This window comes from Cibotium barometz, chromosome 42 (assembly GCF_041138505.1).
Source record: "Cibotium barometz isolate CiBa-2024 chromosome 42, ASM4113850v1, whole genome shotgun sequence".
Lineage (NCBI taxonomy): Eukaryota > Viridiplantae > Streptophyta > Polypodiopsida > Cyatheales > Cibotiaceae > Cibotium > Cibotium barometz.
In genome coordinates this window covers 31,346,480-31,369,668 of record NC_141087.1, presented here as the reverse complement: position 1 = coordinate 31,369,668, position 23,189 = coordinate 31,346,480, and the positions used below count along the sequence as shown (strand labels likewise).

Sequence of the window (23,189 nt, the reverse complement as noted above, 5' to 3'; positions counted from 1 at the left end):
AAAATACCCTTTTGGGTATATTTTCACACACCTCCTCTCAGACCGAAAAGGGATCATGAGAGAAGATGAGGGGAAAAAAACTTTGGTTGTCGAAGATGAGGACCATGTGATTTGAGAGTGGAGTAGAGGCTTCTGAGTTTGGGAGGTACTGGAATAATGCCACAATGCAAGAGGTTTTCACATGCATGAATGCCCATTTTTGGGTTTTCATTCACACATGCGCCCCAAACACAAAAATAGAATGCTATGCATAGGGAATGCAAGATGGAAAAAAATGCAATGCAGTGGGTTTTCACATGAGCTGTGCCCTCATGGGGTTTTCACTGACTCATGTGCCCAATACAATGATGATAAAAAATGTGAAAGGAGAGGAAGATCCACCTCTTAATGTGCGGAGGATGATGGTGGTGGACCAATGCCGATCCGATCGCAAAGACGCTCGAGGATGGGACGGTTGACGGACTTTGTAAGAATGTGTGCATGGTTGTCCGCTGTAGGAATGTACTGGAGTCAGATGGTACCAAGCTCAACCTGTTTCCTGGTAAAATGAAAATGGACACCCACATGCTTGGTACGGTTAGAAAAAATAGGATTGCCAGCAAGGGCAATCGCACTTTGACTGTCGACGAAGATGATAGAAGCGGTGTCAATGGGGACGTGCATCTCCGTAAGAAGCCGACGAAGATACATAGCCTCAGTGGTGGCGTCATAGAGGGCCCAATATTCGGCTTCAGCGAAAGAACCTGCAACGGTATCTTGCTTTTTTCTAGACTAAGAGAAAGGGTGATCCCACGATTGTAGTGAAGTCCATACATATAGGTACCTGCTAGATAGCAAACAACCCTCATTGGTGAAATCCAATGTGGCTCCTTAGGAGCATTGAAATACTAACTTAAAATGGATGTGCAATAGGAGATATCAGGACGAGAATTTGTGAGCCAGATAAGTTTCCCGACCACTTGGCAGTAGGCTCGCTCTTCATGTGGAGGCTTTAGTGGCGCTATGTGAACATGTTACATGTTTTTGACTCCCATATCCTTGATGCACATATTTCAATTAGTTTGCCTCGTAGTATATCATTTTGGCTATTTTGGTAATGTGGTTGTCCTCTTTGACTTTTTGGCTACATTTGTGCATGGTAGTAGATGTATTTTGATGGAACACCATTGCATGTAAGACCTGTGGTCTTGCTACATTATTAATCTCTCTCTGTCTGTCTCTCGTTTGTCCCTAGGTTTACATTTTTATAAATACAAAGAATTGACACAGACGCGTGGCACAAACAGATGAATTAGAAGGGAAGAGCCTGTTTTTACAACCTTCTGAGAGAAAGCACACCAAATCTCACCCACAACACACATGCTTTGTACACAAGATCACTGACTCACAACCATATGCATTGTCATAAAACATTTGTTTGGTACTTGGGCTAATGATCGATTTTTTAAACAAGTCTAAGCTTGTAGAACGAAGGTTTAGTTAGCAATAAGTCTTTGAGATGGAAAACTAACACATGCCTCTTTGTATGTTGCCAGTATAAATTATAATAGCTGAGCTAGCTAAGACGCACAAAGGATTAGCAAGCTTGTGATAGGTGGTTGCTGTCAATGATTTATATTGTTTGAATGATACCGCGTTTAATACTGTAGCAATGATTGCAGCATAGTTCTCGTGACTCCCATGAGCCTAGAAGCAGAAGCCATCGGAGAGAGCATGAACGGGATAGAGATCGTCGCCATGAAGATGATAGAGGCAGGATTGAACGGAGTGACAGAGAGCGTGAACGCAGGAGTCATAGAAGCCATGATCGAGAAAGGGGTCGTGATGGTGACAGGTAATCAGTACTAACACTGTAACCTTTTTTCCCCCCTTTTAAGTAGATTCTTCGATAGTAGCAGTTTTTGCTCTGCCTATAGGCACCAAGTGAGTGCCCTCCGGTAAGTGGTATTTTGCCGTGGCCAAGGCCATGCGCCAAGTGGTGCACCAGTGGGGATTCGAACTGATGATCCCCTGCCCCTGCCCCTGCCCCTGCCCCTGCGCCCCAGCCCTCGCCCACACCCCAGCTGTTAAGACTCATGAGCCCACACCCCTGCACTGCCAACCTGCACTGCAACCTTTAAGCTTTTTATCCTTGGAACATTGTAGTAAGGCTGTTTTAAGGATCGGAAGCTTTACTAACCTCTTTTTTGGATGCTTTTTGTACAATTTAGGCACAATTATGACTATGATCGTGATCGTGAGAGAGGACATAGACATAGGTCTCCATCTTGGTCACGGGGCAGGTCAAGAGAACGCTCAAAATCTCCATCATCACGCTCGGATTCTCACTCTCGGGATAGCAGAAGGTGATTTGTTGCATCTTTCTGTTCCCCACTATCACGCACGCACGCAGGCAAATCAAACAAATGTGTTGCATCTTTCTGTTCCCCCCCCCCACACACACACGCACGCACACATGCATCAAACAAATTTGGGCTTGTTTTTTTTTTTTTCCAAGATTGTATGTAAGGCTTGTGTTTCTGTGTCTATACTTATAACGAATATGGGTAGTTCTTCACAAGATGATTGAAGAGGTCATGGCATGCCTGTTACTATTGTACTAATGAAGAGTTTGCCTTGCTTCTATGGTCTAATCCTTGACTTGTGAAGTGAAAGCTCATTCCACAGATTGAGAGACTTGGACGACATCTTTCACACTTTCCAAGGGCTTGGGCTGAGTGGGCAGCACACATAATGTTGGGCAAGTAGCCTTTTGGCCGACCTGCACCCTCCAAATGGAAGAGAGTTGAGAGCCATTTGGGCTGTATGGAGGGCTGCTTTCACACCTTTCAAGTGGGGGATACTGTCCATGCTGTGGAAGCTTGAGTAATGGCAAAGAATCATTTGAAAAGAGCATTAAGCAGCACACCTAGGTTTGAGAGATTGTAGGAAGCAGGCTTAGGCTCAATCTCAGGGCCCTATCTCTAGGCCCTATTATTTACGCATGGGGTCACAAATTGCTACCGATTTTTCTTGCTCTACATCGTCTTCTGAGTGGCTACTGCATTTTTCGTTAGGGTTGTTCATTCCTTTGTTGGCGTGCAACTGCTGTGTGGCTAGTGCATTTTGTGTTAGGGTCATCCATTCCTTGGCGTGCAAATCCTGTGAAATTGCGTACAATGTGTAATAGAAGATGCCTAGATCACTCCCTAAATAATAATGTGCTACATGGGCTAGCGGAAGGTACGTGATTAAGGTGTGCGATGAACTACTTTGGTGTGTTAACAACTTAACTTCAATACTGAGGAGAAGAGGGGAGAAAGAAATTACATGAGACAACCAATCAGATCCAATAACCCACTGAAGGGCCCCCACCTTGTGGTGTATATGCTTTCTTATGAAGTTGAAATGAGTACATTGCAGATTTGATCCTTGACCTGAGAATGGCTTCCTCCTTACTGGTCTGAGCAACGGTCTGTGAGTTCAGGCTTGAAAAGGAGCGGGTACTTGCTGATCCGGGCAACCAATTGACATGGAAGATGTCATGCATGGTCCAACTTTGTCGAAGACGGAGCTTCATAGAGTTGCCATTCGTTTTCTTCACAATGGGGAAGGGTTTGAAACGATAACTGGGCATTGCTTGATAATCCAAAAATAGACCCGATCACCTTCCCTCAGTATCAAGTCAAGAATGAATCGCTTAATTGTAAAGATGCAGAAAGGTTACCGCACAAAGATTTCAGAGAGCAGTGCTCAATATTGATGAGGTCATTGATGATAGGCAAATGGTGTCTTATGACTTTGCATTCTTTGTCTCCCTCCTATCTAACGTTTGTTACTTCCCTCGGCTTCTCGTTGAAGAGGAGCTCAGATATATCTGATGAGCTTGTGAAATTATTGCTTCAAGTTGAGTACACTCAGACCGTTTTTTGGCCTCTTAACAGTTTTGAATAACCAATTATGGCAAAAATGAAAAGGCAAGAATTCAGTCATGTGCATCCTGTGCTTATACAGGGAAACTGCAAGACCCTGTGGTCGGACATCTAGCCCATTGTGAGCCCTTGTCCAGGGATGTGTTCGCCAGTGTGCCAGTGCATGAGAGTGAGGGTCAGTTGTGAACGTCCTGCACACGTCAACTCCCGCACACATATGTTACCCCCTTGAATGATGTATTGGTGTAATGTGCGCTTATTAGGCTAGTTGGCCGGGTGAACGGGTGCTTGTCAGTGTGAGATGTCTAGGTCTTAGGAGCCCTGTGTGTGTAAACCCATAGCACATTGGCCAGCCCAAGTGGAGGGGCAAAGGGCCAAGAAAGGCACCCAGCCGTAGGTGCCCATGACTGAGGGGTCAGACTAGTGCAAACGCAAGCAATCATGATATGATAAATTTTTGTTGTCCTCTACAAGTCGGCCATTAGCCCATGCCTCCTACCCCCTATTTATAGGTGCTCCATGAGTGCTTCTGGCCATCTCTCACTAGAAATCATCCACACAAAAGAAAAAAGTTTCCTACTGCTTTGGAGACCGAGTGTAAAAGCTCTGATACCATTGTTACATGCGGAAGCTTGGTGGATTCATTGACTTGGTTAGAGCAGAAATTCAGCAATCCATGATTCACAATTCACATGAGAATGTGTGAGAGAGAGAGAAAGTACACCGGATTGGGACAATCTAAGGACCCCCACTGTGAAGGTGTATTTGTTTTATTGCTGAATGTGTATGGACTGACCTGTGGGCTGAATTCAGTCCTTGATTATTGATCAACAACTTCATGCAGTACAGCACAACTGCCCCCCTTCTGCTGGACTACTGGACAGCACAACTGGGCACCTTTTGCTGAACTACTGGACAGAACCTGGGTACTTGCGTTTTCCTCTAGAGACCCCTTGACTGCAGCTTTGCATCGGCTTCTGGTCGCCTTTGTTCTGCACCTTTCCTTGTGTTTCTCGCGCCCATGGGCAACCCTGGGCAGTGGGTGGGAACACTTGCAAGAGGAGGCCTCATCGGTCTTTGGTGTTGATGGTTTACTAGTGCTCAAGGGGGACACTTCAACTTGTCAGTGGTTGACTGAGTTGAGTTCCTATTCGTGATGATTGTCCTCCGTCCTCATGTTAGCAGAGGATGTATCAGATCGTGGTGCAGTGCTTACGCATTTGGACATGCTCATCCCACAGCTAAAACCATGATTTGCATCAGATAAAAGACAAGATTTTGGAGCTTCAGCAAGTACCTAAGGTATGGATGTCATGGTTGTGGACCAGGGTGCCTCTCAGCCAGCAAAAGATTATCTGAGGGCTGATATTGGCCACAAATGATTTATTTATTCATGTCCAAGGAACAGGCCGACCAGTCAGTTCACCTACTCTTAAAGGGCCTATAATAGGTAGGCGTTGGCTTCTAGTTCATCATCTGACATCTTCAAGGTGTTAGGTTAGATTAGGTGTTTGCTATCTTTCAAGGGCATGCCTATGGCTGCCAAGACTTGTACCTGTTTGTTCTATATGAATATACTGAATACAGCTCTCTCTCTCTCTCTCTCTCTCTCTCTCTCTCTCTTCTCTCCATCTCTTCATTGCGTTTTGCATCTATGTGTTCCTATGAAAGGTGTTTAGGTCTGAAAGAAGACACAACTTCCGCGCATGTGACTCTATGCAGAATCGGAGTTTTGTAGTGAGCTCTAGTGGAGACACCCATGTGTGGCTTGTGTGCAGCCCTATCAGATTGAGGTGGATAAGGTGGTTGATCTCCTGCTGGGAGAGATCAAGAAATGGTGAATCAAGGCTGTACACGAAGGGGAGGAGGTGGTCCATCTGAAGGCCATGTTTGTCAAACTGGCTAACCATGGGTGATTACCAAGGCTTGTATAATGGAAGGGCAGCTGTAACACGGAAATCTTATCTACCATGAAAACTAAATAATCACATAAGCATGCCAGATAAAAAGGAAGATAACAACTCTGCACAGGAGACCACACTAGGGGCCAGAAGATGGGCTGACCACACCCCCCCCCTTCCCCCTTCCCTTCTTGTTATGGTTAGATTACCAAAAAGGAGTTTGCTTCCAAATACAACCTTGTAGGTGCCCAGGGATTCTCCACTGGCTACCACCTATTTCTTCCTGTACAGTATGAAAACAAAACAAAACATATGCTGAATTTGATGTCAATCCTCAGGAGAGCATTCCCGACATAAAGCACATGTAGGACAACCATGTGGCATGGACTGCCCATAGCACTCCCACATCAGCCCGGGACAGCCTTGTATTATGTTTGGCGCACAGAACTAGTCGACCAGTCTTGAAGGGCTGTTTACAGCAGTCGACCAGCTCTCATAAGCCACAACAGGAGCCGACTTGTAGCAGTTCACAACCCAGAAGGATGCCTCCCTCGCAAATCGGCCAGCACTTCTTGCCTCCGGATCCCATGACCAGCAGCTTCTATGGGCTGTAAACAGTCAGCCAGTAGTTTACAGCCACCCGATGGAGTTGACCAGCCTTTGCCACACAACTGGGTGAGTTCCACCGCGGTAGGTAGTGGAGAAGGCTGTAGGCAGCTGTAAAATTGGTCGATCAGTGTCAAATCCCCAAGGGTCTCCTCATAGAGCAATCTTGAAACATGACCCGAAACTTGCAAAACAAAGCCATAAATAATGAAGGGGGTGTAGGCTTGACTCACCACCCAACCATGACAGCCGTGGGCAAAACCCAGCTGAGCTAACTAGCAAGACGCACCGACCAATCTCTACCCCGTGACGTCCCATACAGCTACGAAGCTACCCTCGTGGGCCTTGAGACTGTTGCTCGCCTCGGCTGCATGAAGCAGGTGCACGTCTGCACTAGATCTAGGCTATTGACCACAGAGCTCTCGCAAGGACTCGTGAGACTCTGACTAACTAACTGACCTTGGCCACCCTTTTATAGGCTCCTGGCCGGTCATCGAGCATTCGGGCGTCCACACTTGGGCGCCCACTCGTCGGTCCATCCCTAGCCCAGCTCGCCAATTAGCTTGCCTAGCTCCAAGCTACCCCAAGCCTTGAAGCTAGTCTTGTGTGCGTGTTGCACACAGTAGATACACTCTGTGCACATGACATACTCCCCTTCCTCTAAGAGCTCACTCCTGAGCTCAGTAAAAACCCTGGGTAATCCGTTTGAAGGGTAGTCAATGTCTTCCATATAGCGTCCTCCTTCACACGATCCTTCCACTTGATCTTGTATTCCGTGAGTTCGTGTGGCAACAAATGTCATATCCTCGACATCTATGATCTCTTGAGGAGTAACTAACTGGTTTGTTCCACCCAGTACTTCCTTAAGTCTATTGACATGAAATAAGGATGAACTTTCACATGAGAAGGCAAGTCCAATTCATATGCAACTAAACCAATCTGGCGTTTAACCCGAAATGGTCCACAGAATCTAGGGAATAGTTTCGGAGATCGGCTTGTCCGTAAAGTCTCGGAATCTTTCGGAACTCGCAAATACACCATTGTTCCTTCAGAGAAATTTGTCTCTGTCTTGAGTGCTTCTAATAGATTCCTTTACAACTTGTAACATTTCTTGCATGTCTTGCAAAAAAGTACGTGCTTCATCATGCTGAAGTCCTGAAAATCCCACGGTAACAGGTGATCTAGGTTGATGTGTCCACTCTAGCTTGCTCCACAAAGCACTTGCTTGCCACCTACACTGGACAACTCACCACCTCACTACTCCTCTCTCTAGAGATTGGCGCCTCCTTCATGAGGGCTGTTGGGCTGCATTTTCTGCACTTTTCTCCTTCCCAACTCCATTTCCAAGCTTGTTAAGGTGTTTTTCAAGCTTCCAAGAGTGTTTCCGGATGCTAATCACTCTCCTTCACACTCCCAATGACTGAAATTCTGCAAAACAGCTCTCTTTATTGCTGTAATTTCTGGTCTTTTTGCTGAAAACCCTAATTTCAGCCCTCCTTTCTCAAGTTGAACCATAGGGGAAGCTTTCCCAAGGTTCCCTTCATCCTCTTTAAGACTTTTGTCGTGAAGAAATGCGACAAATTGAAGATCTCAACACTCCAAGGGCTTCCATCGCGAAGACTTCCGTTGTCATCGATTCTACTTGCTATTGGTAAGCTTTTATGCTTAAATATGGGAGCAAGTAGCAGGAGAGAGGAAACGGATTACAAGATCACACACCCTGCGTAGTGTTCTCTTGTCCTACGTGCTCTCTTGCAGATTGTTGCTACCATGTGTTGGTGGAACAATAGAGAGTAGATGGTAGGGAACATGGGCACTTGAGAGGGTAGTGTGGATTACAAGTATACATCGACAACCACTTGTTTGCAATACTGTATTCATATTCATTGGTATGGAAATCTGGTCAGAAATGCCCATGACACTATGTACTTGATTCTCCCAGGATCAATATACTTTATTTGAGGGAGGTGTGACCGCTCCCTACAGGAGGCCTACAGATCGGAAGACAATATACACATATTTAGAACACTTAATTTAACTGTTATTAAACAATGGAAACAACATCAGCAACACAAATACTGGAAATACTGAAAATACAAATGACACTAGCACTGGGGCCGGAAAGGGCCGCCCCTCCCCCCCTTCAGTACTTTTTGTATTTCTTGGAGTATTTATATTTGTACAAGTGTCATGGGCTTGACAGGCCAGATTTTTCCACAAGGGAGTGAAAACAACCAAATAAAACTGGTTCAAGTCGATGAAGAGGTATTGGTCGGAGTAGCCCCAAATCACAGGCTCATTTCCACCTTCATTGGGTGGACACTTGCCTTTCACTGGTCTTTCGGGATGCACCAACAGGCACGCACGTACTAACGTAGGCCAAGGGGTACACCCCGGAGGGAATGTGGCTTGGTTCTCCCCAATGAGCTTTACTCCCAAATTCTTTGCTCCCAAATTCCCTGGTGAGTCTAACCTTCATTGGCTCTCAGAAGCTCTGAGAGCGCGGTTAACACCACCACACAGGGAAATATACTAGCCACACCAGGAAGAATTTCTTGAACATGGTCAACATATACATGCCATGCTCCTGCATCACACAACTTAAAGCATTCTCTGAATTTAAATTTACAAATTTCAGATTTATATAAATGAGAAAAATATGAGAGCACCTGGTATGGTGAGTACAATCCAGATACAACCGGTACAATTTGTAGCACGTCAAGAACTTCACATGTGTGCAGGTACAGTAGGTACTGTTTGCGCAGCTGGTATAGTGAGTTCAGCAGGCAGGTACAGTCAGGTACAATGGGTACATATGGGCAGCAGCCAGCAGGTACACGTGGGTAGCCAACAGTTGCAGGTACAGTCAGGTACAACGGGTGCACGTGGGCAGCCAACAGTTGCAGGTACAACAGGTACTGGTCAGGTACACGTGGGCAGCCAACAGGTACACATGGGCAGCGAGCAGGTACAGTAGGCGGGTATAGCTGTAGCTTTAGTAGGCGTGGGCAGCCCTGCAGGCAGGTATAGTTGTACAGCAGCAGGTACAGGAGGCGTGGGCAGCCGTGCACAGTGCAGGCAGGTATAGCTGTAGCTTCAGTAGGCGTGGGCAGCAGGCGGGTATAGCAGCAACTTCAGTAGGCGTGGGCAGCCCTACAGGCTGGTACAGCAGCAGCTTCAGTAGGCGTGGGCTGCAGGCGGGTACAGCATGGAGGATACCAGGCGATGGAGAGAACAGAGCAGGCGATGGAGAGAGAAATCCAACCACCACCCACGTGGGAAATATGTACTAGTCTTCCATGCAATAGTTGCTTTTAGAATTATTAAACTCTAATCAAAGGTTAGTTTATAGGCACCCACACTAGAAAGTAAATGTCCAGTCCAAATTTAAATGTGTGTGAACACATTAGCTTATAAACATTAAAGTTAACCATAGTTTATGGATTTTACCTTAAAAAAAAAGGCCAATATGAAAATACTTACCATCGGTTCACACGCCACACCACCAAGTCAGCAAACAGCATTCCACGGTACACTGGGGGCGTCTCTGTCCAGTGTACTGGCACGGCATAACAGGCAGACACACACAAACAAGTCATTCAAAAACAAATTTATGCATGCAGTTATAAATGCATGTGCACAAATAATGGACGAAATCTCCCTTTCATGAAACTTGTACAAGAGGTTCCTGTTGGGCACAAAACTGGCGTGACAAATATAAATAAATATGTCATGGTCTTCCTATGGAGTGACAGTCCCATAGGTAAGACACCATCCTGGCCATACACGGGTGGCACCAACAGGCTCCCGTCCATACAACACGAAGCAAATCACACACGGGTGACACGAAGTTGGTTCCTGTCCATGTGATGCAGCACTGTTCGCACACGGGTGGCACTGATCTGGCTCCCGTCAATGTGACACCATAAAACTGGCCCTTTCACATGGGACACTGGCCTGGCCCCATGTGAACATGGCACAAATCTGGCCGCTCTATGGAGTGACAGTCCCATAGAAGTGGCTCCAAAAATGGAGATGGACCAAATGGTGACAGTAGGGGTCGGCTGTTCCGGCTCATTGTGTGTCTCTTGTCAATTCAACAATTTACTTCTTATATTTGAGCAAGTGTCCATAAAATCTTAGTGTATTTAAGTGTATTGTGTTCAACCAAGTTACATTGGTATCAGAGCATACGGTTCTCTTTCACTTCTATCGTGAGAGACGATTACCGTGAACACTAGCTATCTCTACACTTAGAACATTATAGACAGCCATACAATGAATGTTGGAGATGCTAATACAAGAGGCAGGGACAATGAAATGCATGCCTCCAATGCTTTACAGGATGAGCAAACTCATGTGGTGCACAATAGGAAACATGAATATGTGGGACAGCCATCCCGTGGCAAAGAGAAGATACAGGAAGAAGAGTCCATAGTCCTTAGGGCTGAACTTACTCGTATGTAGGCTCTTCTCCATACACAACAAGAAGAATTGAATCTCTACCGCCGCGAGGATCCATTGGTACATGACCGTTTGAAGGCCAAGAAAGCTGAATCTTATATGGATCATGCAATGGCAATGATTGCTCAAGAGTTGCACATGCAACCGAGGGACGCAGCACGTGCATACTTGGCTCATACCGAGGATGGCTATGCAGAAAAGGCAACCATCCCACATGTCTTGGAATCCCCACAGGTGCCCGAACAAGAACTTATGTCTAAGAGGATGAATCTCCATGCTATGGGAGAGGAACAATCAGTGACTTCACGCCATGCAGGAATACCTTATGTAGCCCGTGAAGGATACAATGTTTATGGCAGTGGTCAAAATGTATGTCAAATGTCATTGCCGGCTGAAAATGTGTATGCACAACACATGCAACATGGGTTGCAATTTTCTGTTGGTGCAGGTATTCCGCGTATCTCTCATGCCACTCATGCCTTTGAGTGTGCTCGTGAGGGAAAAGCTTGTTGGGGTAAAGGCATTATGTCCACCCTTATAGTGTGTACAAGCCCATAAGTTATAGTACATAGTACACTTAGTACTTTTAATGTACTAAGTGCACTATGTGTACTAGTGCAAAATATACATGTGTGATAGGGGAGTCGCACACTCACATATCATGAGTTGACTTATCCCCACAACTCTCTCTCTCTCTCTCTCTCTCTCTCTCCTTCTTCTCTCTGTGTATGTTTCCCACATGAAACCCTAACTCTTAATTAATTCTCCCATTCAACTGGTATCAGAGCTTAGGCTACAGGAGATCCCTGTGGTAGAGAGTGGGTTTGTTAGGTTTTGTGCAGTTTGCAGCGACTGTGTGTCCTTGCATTGAACCAGTCGCAGGCAGGTGGGCAGAAAAAGGAGGAGTCGAGGGCAGTCATTTCTCCTTCAGCAGAGAGGCGGAGGTGACGTTGTGCTGCAAAACAGACCTTTGTAGTGGCTAAAGGCATGTCAGTTAGCGACTGACTGTGAAGTGAAAGCCGACGGAGGGGAACGCGTCAAAAAAGGTTTATGCGAGCCAATAAGGAAACCCACGTTTCCTGGCGAGGCGAAGAAGGCAGAAATCGCTCACCACCTGCGTGCGTTTATCCGCCTTGTGGTGTGCGTTGCTGCGCCTTGCGATGGTGAAGCCTTAGTGTCGTCCAACGCCTTGCTTTTGGTGCCACCTGTCTCCTGCGTCAAAATCTGACGCTGCCTTACAGAGAAGCTTCGCACCTGCTTTTACTTCAAAGATGCCACCTGTACTAGCCTGTGGGTCCTGCCCTGCACATGGTGGCTGATTTACCTGCGCTTCACAGCCTGCAAAGACACCAAGGGGCAACGCTCGCAGCAGTCTTGTACAGCACGCTTGAGGATACTCACACGTGAGGAGTCCTTCATCAGCACAATTTTTCTGCAGCAGCATCAGCACGAACCTCTCCCCTTTTCCTGCAATCAGAAATTACGAGGTATTTGCTTCAATTTTTTTTTTGGGGATTTGCAATTGAGCAGGTACAGGTGCCAAATTGCTCAAATTTTGAGCAAAATTGGCAAAATTGGGTGACATTGGTCACAATCAGGATCAATTTGCAGGAAATTGGATGTCAAAATTTGGGGCTTTTGATGTAATTGTGCAATTGGGCATTCATACATGCTGTATGATGTGAGCAATCTCACATTCGGGCAAAATTGCAGCAAATTGCAGTGCAGATCAAAGGGCTTTTGTGCCGATTGGGTTGATTTGCATGCAGGCACTCGCATTTGATGCTTTGGGCAATGTGTTGATGCCTGTCAAGCACTCAATGTGCCTGTAAATCAAGGGGCTTTTATGTATTGGATGTATATGTGGCCAGGGGGAAGCACTGTGAAGACTATGGATGCCTTCATGTGCGTTAATGTACCATGTATGATCAGAAATTGATCTTGAATCAAGGGGCTTTTCAAGATTTTATGCTTGTTGAGCTTGGCAAAGCAATAGGCAAGACTTTTATGCCTTGAATCCTCATAAATCAGCTTGCAGTCAAGGGGCTTTTGCCCAATTTCTGTTCGGGACTGTTGTATGTAGTGGTCGGGACTGTAAAAGTCTGATTTTCACTCATTTGGACAGCCAGGAGAGCATTTATTGTTGTTGTACTTGCTGGTACAGATTTGGTACAACTTTGTGCAAGTTTTGGCATGGCTGCACATTGATTTGAGTGAGGTAAAGGTTCAATTTCAGCTGCTTTACTTGCCGGTACAGATTTGGTACATCATTGGTGAGCACTTAGTACTGTTGTACAGTACTTTGGAAGGGGAACAAAGCACATTTAAGGTGCTGTCCTAAATCTGCAGCAACCAGATTTTGGTGATTTCATCACATACAGTGGGAGTAGAGTTGCATTTGTGCTTCCGCAGTGGGAGATAAACTTTGGGAGAACAACTGTGAGCACTTTGTGTGCTTTTGGTGCAGTGTTTGCACATCTTGCAGGGAGTCAGGCATTGACAGGTTGCATATTGCTATGGCAACCACACAGGTGAGAGCTCTTCATTGCTTCACATCAAGAAGCTTGAAGACTCACATAATTATGATATTTGGCAAACCCAGTGCTATAATGTGTTGCTCCAGAAGAAGCAGCACAAGCCTATCAAAGAAAGGGGTGTAATGCCCGCTTCTCTTACTGCTGAAGAGTGGGAAGATATGGATGAGCTAGCAAGATCTACTATCATGTTGTCTATGTCAAGACTCTTTACTTTTCAGCATTCGTGAAGAGAAGATAGCTTGGGGAATGTGGCAAAGATTGCAGGACTTGTATGCCCAGTAAAGTGCCTCAAGCAAAGTGTATCGGTTGAAGAAACTCATAGGTCTTCAGATGAAGGAAGGGGCGTCTATGGCAGCCCATCTAAATGAGTTTAATGGTATTGTCAGCTAAGTTATAAATCAAAAGTTGGCAATGGACGATGAGTTCAAAGCCACCTTTCTCTTATGCACTTTGCCAGAGAGTTGGGACACATTCAGGACAGCCACTAGCAATTCAAATGCTATGCTGTCATATGCAGATGTGGAGGGTGCTCTTCTTCAAGAAGAGATGAACAGGAAGAACAATTCTGTTGGAAAGTCCAATGCAATGAATGCACGTGGGAGATCCCAGCAAAGGGGTAAAAGCCAAGAACGGGGAAGGAGCAAGTCCCGCTCCAAAAAGGACTTGGAATGCCATTATTGTGGCAAGAAGGGACACATCAAAAAGCAATGCTACAAATGGAAGAATGATCAAAAGGAAAAGGGCAAAGGAAAGGACAAAGACAAAGATGAAGCCAAAGATGCAAAGCCAAAGGGCAAAAGTGGAGTCAAGATTGAAGATCACATGCAGGTGACAGTGAGGATGAGGTCCTATTCACGTCTTCACTTGATGCCCATTCACTTCTTGCAGGAGATGGTCATGGTATGCACTCATGGATCATTGATTCAGGTGCCTCCTTTCATGTCTCACAGGTTGCAGAGACTTGTTTGTCAGGTATACTGCTGGCAATGAAGGAGTAGTTTATTTGGGTGACAACCATGCATGCAAGATTCTTGGCAGAGGTGATGTGAGGCTTGTGTTTTCAGATGGCTCACAGCTTATGCTCCATGATGTCAGGCATGTGCCTGAGATCAAGAAGAACCTGCTTTCTACTGGACAGCTTGATGATGCTGATTATGTTACCACATTTGGTCGTGGAAAGTGGAAGATTAGTAAGGGCTCACTGGTTGTTGCCAGAGGCTCTAAGGTGGACACTCTTTACTTCATGCATGCAGGTGTTTGTCACCATGCTAATGTAAATGCAACCGAGCTGTTGGAAATCTCTATGTGGCATAGCCGGTTGGGACACATGAGTGTGAAAGGAATGGAGCAATTGTCTCGTTTTGGTTACTTGCCTTCTCTAAAGTTCTCAAGTTTTCAGTTTTGTGAGCATTGTATATATGGCAGGCAACTCCAGTGCCCCCACAAGAAAGCTCTTGGACAGAAAGATGCTCACTTAGAGCTTGTGTATACAGATGTATGTGAGATGCCTCAGCTTTCTTTGGGAGGGGCAAAATATTTTGTGTCTTTTATTGACGATGCCACACGCAAGGTGTGAGTTTATCCTCTTCGTTTGAAGAGTGATACATTCTCAGTGTTTGAGAAGTTTGTTGCTCATAGAATCAAATTGGCAAAACACTGAAGGCTTTGCGTTCCGACAATGGTGGAGAGTATATGTTCAAACAGTTTCAGGACTTTTGTGATGCTAAAGGCATCAAGAGGGAGCTCTCTACTCCTTATGATCCTCCACAAAACGGGACAGCAGAGAGGATGAACATGACCATTTAGGAGAAGGTCCGTTCTATCTTGTCACATGCTGCGTTACCTCATGGTTTTTGGGCTGAAGCTGTTATGACAGCCGTTCGTCTTATAAACAGGTCACCTAACACGAGGCTTGGTGGGAAAGTGCCAGAAGAAGTATGGACAGGGAAGCCTCCGTCCTACAAGCACTTGAGAGTGTTTGGTTGCGTTGCGTACGTGCACATATGCAGGGAAATGCGCACCAAACTTGATCCTAAGTCTCACAAATGCATATTCCTAGGATATGGTGACAGAGGTGAAATGGGGTATAGACTTTGGGATCCCGTGAATAGAAAGATTATACACAGCAATGATGTCATTTTTGATGAAACATGCATGTATAAGGAGCCTGCAAGGCAACAGGAGCCTGGCAGAGTCATCTTTGATGATGATGGACATCATGGACAACAACCAAGGGCTGTAAATCAGCCATTACAGCAGCAAAACCAGCCCTTAAATGGTGCTTGGATCTTACAAAGATGGATGCAATTCGGAATTGGCCCGAGTTGAGTTCGGTGCATGAGATCCGTAGTTTTCTTGGATTATGTTCTTACTACCGCAGGTTCATTCGGCACTTTACATGGATTGCTTCTCCTTTGCATGATTTGACAAAGAAGAAGGCCGTGTTCAAATGGACTAATGTAGAGAGGGATGCATTCCTCAAATTGAAAGATGCAACTATTCATGGTCCAGTGTCGAGCTATCTCTTGGCATTTATGCGAAAGAGCTCCTGGTTGTAATTCATGCACTTACTATATGGAAACATTACCTTCTTGGGGTTGATTTCACTGTGAAGACAGATCACCAGAGTTTGAGGTATTTTTTTACCCAAACTAAGTTGTCAGAGAAGCATATGAGGATGGGCTATTTCCTCTCTATGTTTCATTTTCAGATCTTGCACATCCCGAGAAAGAAGAATGTAGTGGCCGATGCATTGTCACGAAAGCCATATGTAGCAGCTATCTCGGTTGCCTCTCATGGAGTCTTGTCTACCATGCGTGATTTGTATCATACGGATGCTGATTTTGTCACTATTTGGGTTGATTTGATGGCTGGTCATGCACATGTCTCATATGTGATCAAAGAGGGTTATCTTATGAAAGATAATTGCCTATGTGTGGTGTCTGACATGAGGCAAAAGGTTTTGGATGAGTGCCATGTTTCTCCATATGTTGGTCATAGAGGCATAATGCTTACTATGCACATAATTGAGCGGTATTTCTTTTGGCCAGGTATGCGGAAGGACATAGAGGCACATGTATATGCATGTATCACCTGTCAAAAGGTGAAATTTGATAGGCAAAAGGCACCAGGTTTGCTTTAGTCATTGCCTATTCCCTCGCAGCCATGGGAAAGTATTACAATGGATTTCATTATGGACTTGCCACGGACCCAACAGGGTAATGATGCAATTTGGACAATTGTGGACAGGTTTAGCAAGCAAGCTCATTTCTTGCCGGTCAAAAAGACCATCAAAGCTGAGCATATGGTTAAAATATATCTTGCACAGGTGTTCAAACATTATCAAATGCCGAAGTCCATTGTGGGGGATAGAGGTCCCAGGACTACAAGTCTCTTTTGGCAAGCCTTATTTGATAATATGGGCACCAAATTGAACTTCTCATCAGCTTAAGCCGGCTCTCATGCAAAAATTAAATAGACACACCACTTATGCACCCAATATGAAATTGCCTTTTCTAGTGTTTCCATCATAATCCTCAGTATTCTAGTTCCAAGTCCAATTTTCAATCATTCCTTCCTCGGCGTACCTATGGCATCATTGGCAACCAGAACGCTCACCACCTGCTCACTCAGGGGTCTTTTCAATAGTTTCTAGCCCATAGTACGCAGGAATATAATCAAGTATTCCATTCATTCCGTCGTCAGCGTACCTATGGCATCATTGTCAACTAGAACGCTCACCACCTGCTCACTCAGGGGCCTTTTGAATAGTTCCTAGTCCATAGTACCTAGGAATATAATCACATAAAAACCATATGGACTCTCCGTTGAAGATCAGCTAGATTAACCAACAAGATCCATGAACTCATCCGTTGAAGATCAGCAAGGCCAATCAACCAGATCCATGCTCGTGTTCAGAAAACAACTCCAACTCATTTTCTTCCTCGACGCATGCGTGGGTGTCTTGGGCAACCTAAAGCCCAAGCACCGTATGGTCAGCACCCTCTAGGTTCCTTTGTAGGTGACCTAGCGCTTCACTCATAGGCCGCTTCCTTGGTCACTCATCCACTGTACTAGAAGCTCATCATTTTAACCGAACCAAGGCTGGTCAAGACCTCAGCCGATCTTGCTACGTGAGTCGTCCTTCTTTGACTCTCTTTCAGCTGTTGCAACCTTTTTCACTTAGGTCCCCACGACCTCATTCTACAAGATAGTCAAAATGCTTTTCCTAGCTTTCTTGACGTAAAACAGTCTTAAAATAAAACAGGTTTTATATACAATTACAGTTTCCAAATAAATTTCCCAGCTTTTTTCATCATTACACATCCTTTCACATCATTCTTCATCATCTCTCATCATTCCATATCATTTCTCAGTATAAAATTTTTCATAGCTTTTTCACATTTTCTATGAAATGATAATACTCAAAATTTCACTTTTAATATAAAAATCTTTTATGCATAAATTTTATTTTTTAATGATAAAGATTTTACTATAACTTTCCCATATTTTCTATGAAATGAGAATACTTAAAATTTCACATTTAGCATAAAAATTAATTATGTAAAAATTCATTTTTTTAACGACAAAAATTTTGCCATAGTTTTTTCGCATTTTCTATGAAATGGGAATGCCCAAAAGTTCACTTTAAATATAAAAATTAGCTTATGCAAATCCTTCATTTTCTAATGATAAAATTTTGCCATAGTTTCTCCGCATTTTCTATGAATTGAGAATGTCCAAGATTACACTTTTAGAATAAAATTTATTATGCATAAATTCTCATTTTCTAATGATAAAATTTTGCCATAACTTTCTCGCATTTTCTATGAATTGAGAATGTTCAAAATTACACTTTTAACATAAAAATTAGTTTATGTATAAACCTAAGCTTAAACATAAACATTAATTCATTATAATCAAGAAAAGCATAGTTTTTAAGAGGAAACCCATAGAATAAAATGCTTCCTAAGCATGAGGGAGGTTGGGAAGAAGATTAACAAATAAAAGAGAGCATAAACTTCATTGTTTAGAAAAGAAACTGGCTGTGAATACATTGCAAGATAAACTTAAAGATGTACTGCAAACCCTCTTCCGAGATGTAGAACATACGAATTAGGAAGAGGAGAACAGTAACGCCAATGAGGGCATGAGCGAAAAGGAAGCTTGGGTGCGGTAAAGCCTGATGCAGAACCAACTTTCAATCATTCACCACTTAAACGACAGAGTGACTGGTTTTGTTTGATCTGATCATGTCGAAAAAGCACTGACGACTTCGCCTGCGAGCTCCGCCTCTCCCCCCCCCCCCCCCCGCTGCTTCTCGCTGTCGCGCCCCCCTCTCCCCCCCGCCAGTCGCTTTCTCCTCCGTCCTCTCCCCCGCCTCCTTCATTGCGCCCTTCCTCGCCATCTCTCCCCCGCCTTCTGCCTCGCATCCTCCCTTGCCATCGCTCCCCCGCCTCCTTCCTCGTTTCCTCCCCCGCCTTCTTCCCCCCCCCGCCTTCTCCTCCTCCGCCTCCTTCCGCGCTGCCTCCCCCGCCATCCCCCCCCCGCTTGCTTCCTTCCCCCGACATCTCTTCCCCCGCCTCTCTACCCCCCTCGCCTCCTTCTCCTCCGCCTCTCTTCTCCTCCGCCTCTCTTCTCTCCCCCGCCACCTCTCCCCCCTCCGCCTTCTCCTCCGCTGCGCGTCTCTTCCCCTCCGCCTTCTCCCTCTCCACCCCTTCCGTCTCGCCCCTCCCCCCACCGCTAGCCCCCCCCCCGCCTCAGCTCCCCCCTCCCCCCCCCCCCCCCCCCCCCCCCCGCGCCCCGCCCCGCTATCCTATAGCCCTCCGCCTCTCTTTTTCCTCTTAGGGCTGTGTCCCTCCCGTTGGTGACCCCGGTTTCTGGCCTTTTCCCTCTGGAGGACTCCATGGAAGCCGCTCCGACTACCCCTGCCGATTCCGGTCTCCGTCTGGAGTTCACAGCTGAAGATCTTCAGTTGTTTGTTTCCACAGTATCCGCTCTTGAGGCCTCCTCCTTGGTCTGCAAGATAGTGGGTAGCCGTCCGATGCGGAGAGAGCTTCGCGACCTTCTGCAAGGCAGCCTTGTTAGAGTGCCCGCCAAGATCGTCAGCGTAGATTTTTTGGGACGTGGCTACTACCAGGTGGATTTCGAGTCCCCCCAGGCAGCTCAGATGGTGCTGGCTCGGAGCCCCATTGCCCTCCGCTCATCCCGGGCGTTCCTGGCGCGATGGACTCATGGTTTCGACCCCGCTTTTGACCCGCTAGCAGGCACGACAGGTTTCCCCGTCACTATCTGCTTTCCTGGACTCCGTAGGGAGTACTTGCTCCTCTTGTCATCCATTGGCAAGGCGTTCGGGCAGGTGGTGGAGACGCCTCAGACAGCGGCTTCAGTGATTGCCCGGGCAGCAGGACTCCCGGCCATTCGTGTTGTGGTTCCGTCACCGGAGTCGCTCTCGAAGACGATCCTCCTCCCTTGTCTTTCTGGAGGACATCTGATACAGCATGTGGAGTATTCGGGCCTCCCCGGCGAGTGTTACACATGTCGGGAGATGGGCCATCTCGCACGCGCCTGTCCCCGCAAGGGGGTTCATCCTTCACGCTATGCCGCCTCTGGACCCCCCTGCAGGAGACCCGAGGGGTGGCCATCCACCTCAGAGACCGGACATCCCTGGCTCGCCACTGCAGGCGCCATCATCTGACGAGCAGGCCCCGGCGGAGGATGCCGCGCAGACCTAGGAGGCTGGCGGATGGCAGGAGGTTCGCCGGCGGAAGTGCCCGGCCCGCAGGGACCGTCGCAGACGCCAGCAGGCAGCACAGGCTGGCGGACAGGTTGGCGGACAGGCGACTCCGGCTGGCGTACAAGCACCTACCCGCACTTATGCTCCAGTCAGGGATAGGCGGCCAGCAGGTCCCACCCCGATGGACGAGGATTCAGACTCAGTGCCCGTTGAGGCCGCTGGTGGAGCCTCCCACGTGGAAACCCGGGCCCCGCCCCCTCCTTGGAGCAGATTCCTGAGGATCCCGGGCCGCACTTTGCGACCCCCGGCTCCCCTTCCCCTCACCCGGAGAGCACTCCTTCCGCCCCCCCTCTCCCCCCCCCACCAGCCCCCCCCTCCCGCCTCCCTCGGCGGCCCCCCTTGACACCTATCCTCTGGCAGATGCCTCTCCATCCTCTCCTCGCTCTCCCCCCTCCTCGCCGCGAGTCCCCATCCCTCCCTCGGCCTCTCCAGGATACTTCGCCAGACCATCCACTGCCCCGGGGCAGCACAGCTGGGTAGGCCAGAGCTCAGTCCAGCGGCTGTTCCACCGTCACTCCGGGCCGGTGGAGATGGCGATCCTAGCTTCGCCCGCCACAGAGTTCTCTCCAGCCTCCCCTGAGGGGCCCCCGTGAGTGATGGGGCTACCAGTGGATTACAGTTTCTTCAGGTGCCTCCAGCTGGATGCTGGCCCGTTCGAGACACTGGTCGCGCCCTTGCGAGTTTGCGTGGTGTGCCATCCCTCTCGTTCTCCTTCAGTGGTGAGCAGCATGGTGGCCTTCTCCTTTCCTCTCAGTGTTGCCCCAGATACAGCATGGGATTGCAACTCTGTAGAGGAAGTTTTGCGTGATCAGATACTGGAGTTTTCTCACCACTTCAGTGACTTGGGGCTCACGGACCTATTGCAGACCCGATTACACTCAGCCCGCATGAGCTTGTTTGGTATAGGAGATTGGCGGGCGGATCCGGTCCACACTTCAGTTGAGGCGGTGCTACTGATTCTGCTCCATGCCGCCCCGAGGGTGCAGCCTACCTTTAGATACATATATGCAGAGGATTGGTCTCACGCCTATGCCCTGGACAGGGCGAAGGTGGAGTGGGGCTGGACACAGAGACAGGTCACCCTCTTTTTGGAGAGACTCCGCACCCGGACAGACAGTGACTATTCTCCCTCCAAGCCGGCGCCCAAGACTCACAGAGTGGAGGGCAGATCATCCGGGCCGGCTGAGAGGGGTGAGCCAGTTGGCGGCTGCTTCACTTGCCATAGCTCATCCATGAGGATCCTCTCATGGAACATCCAGGGTCTCGGTGGACATCGCTGCTACATTGGTCGGGGCAGACTTCGCCAGGAGATCCAGAGGGCTCTCGTTGGAGGACCCATAGATATCCTTTTCATCCAGGAGCACCACCTTTCTGCCGGGCGTACCCGCGCCTGCGGGAAGATCTTGCCAGGCAGGAGCCACACTTTTTGGTCACCGGCATATGGCTCCTAGGGGAACCAGGGTGGAGTATGTATCTCAGTCAGCGAGCAGCTTCTATCCGAGGTTGTGGACTCTGGCACTCTGGTCCAGGGTCGAGCGCAGTGGATCATCCTTCGGGTTGGGGAAGACCGCATTGGCTTCCTCAACTTTCACGCCCCTAATGGGGCGACCGGGAGAGCCGAGTTCTGGAGCACCATTAGGCAGTCCCTCCCCTTAGCAGACCACTGATGCCTAGGAGGGGATTGCAACATGCTGGAGGATGCAGAGGACAGGATGGGGGGCAGCCAGGAGACCATTCATGGGCCGGAGCTCGTTGCCTGGGAGGAACTAGTGCTGCAGGTGAGAGGCCAGGATCCGTGGACTCTCCCGGAGTTTGGCAGGTTGCAGGGGAGTCTATCTTTCTCGCGCTCGGATAGACGGGCCACAGGAGTTAACCTTTCCCGCATCGACAGGTTTTACATTGATGAGTGGGCTTGTGATAGAGGTGGCACTGTGGGCATACTTGCTGGCTCCTCGTTTTCAGACCACTTTCCAGTGCTTCTCCAGATCGAGGCCCCTACGAGAGGAGAGCGGGGCCAGAGCGTCCGGATTCCAGATTGTCTCATAGAGGAGCCCGAGATTGCGATCAGAGTTGAGCAGGTCTGGCAGGAGCTGCAGTTCAGGAGAGGATCGGCAGCCAGCGATCTTGCCAGTGGCTTGCAGGAGATGAGTCGGATGCTCAGACAGGCTGCCTTGGACCGTCTAGAGGCCTTCAGAGAGCAGGAGAGGAGCCTACGGAGGAGTCTAGCGTCCCTCCAGAGACTCCAGGAGAGGGATCCTACGAGCCCTTGGATCTCAGAGCAGATGGAGTCAGCTCGCACTGAGATCAGATCCATCGAGGAGAGGAGGGTGGAGTTCCGATTCCATGCTCGGGCTTCTTTTTGGACACAGGCTGGAGACAGAGTGACTCGAGATTTCTTTGAGGCGACAGGGCCTCGCTTCAGACGAGAGGGTCTCAGGCGTCTTCGGCAGGTTGATGGCCAGGTTGTGGTGGATCCCCCCAGGGTTCGGACGTTAGCCACAGATTTTTACAGAGATCTTCTCTCTGCTGAGCCTGCAGATGACAGGGTGAGAGAGGCTCGGGAGGCAGTCTGGAGCTTCACGAGACCGGTTGTGCCGGCCCATTTGCAGCACTCCCTTCTCTCCCCCTTCTCGGATACGGAACTGGAGGAGGCTCTTCAGGCATTACCTCGGGGCAAATGCCCAGGGGAGGACGGTCTCTCAGTGGCTTTCTTCCAGAGGTACTGGGGCCTCTTACATAGGGGCTTCAGACTGGCATTCCAGGAGATTATGGAGTCGGGAGTCATGCCGGACAGCATGGCAGAGGGGTTGATTCACTTGATCCCCAAGGAGGGAGGAGACAAACTGGAGATTAGACAGTGGAGACCGATTACCTTGCTAGGCACGGCCTACAAGGTCCTAGCTAAGGCGATCAGCAGGCGGCTTCAGCCTCACCTTCCGGACATCATCCACTCCACGCAAACAGGCTTCATCCA

At 47.9% G+C, this 23,189-nt stretch overlaps 1 protein-coding gene across 2 annotated transcripts in view; it reads left to right on the top strand.

Annotated features, from left to right (window-relative positions):
• LOC147614367 (splicing factor U2af large subunit B-like) overlaps window positions 1-23,189 on the top strand; it is a 47,140-nt gene that overhangs the window by 11,000 nt on the left and 12,951 nt on the right. For both annotated transcript variants that reach the window (XM_086780909.1, XM_086780910.1), the window contains exons 3-4: window positions 1,662-1,834; window positions 2,211-2,345. In XM_086780909.1, the coding sequence (XP_086637035.1) occupies window positions 1,662-1,834; window positions 2,211-2,345 (308 nt within the window). The remainder of the gene's footprint in view (window positions 1-1,661; window positions 1,835-2,210; window positions 2,346-23,189) is intronic.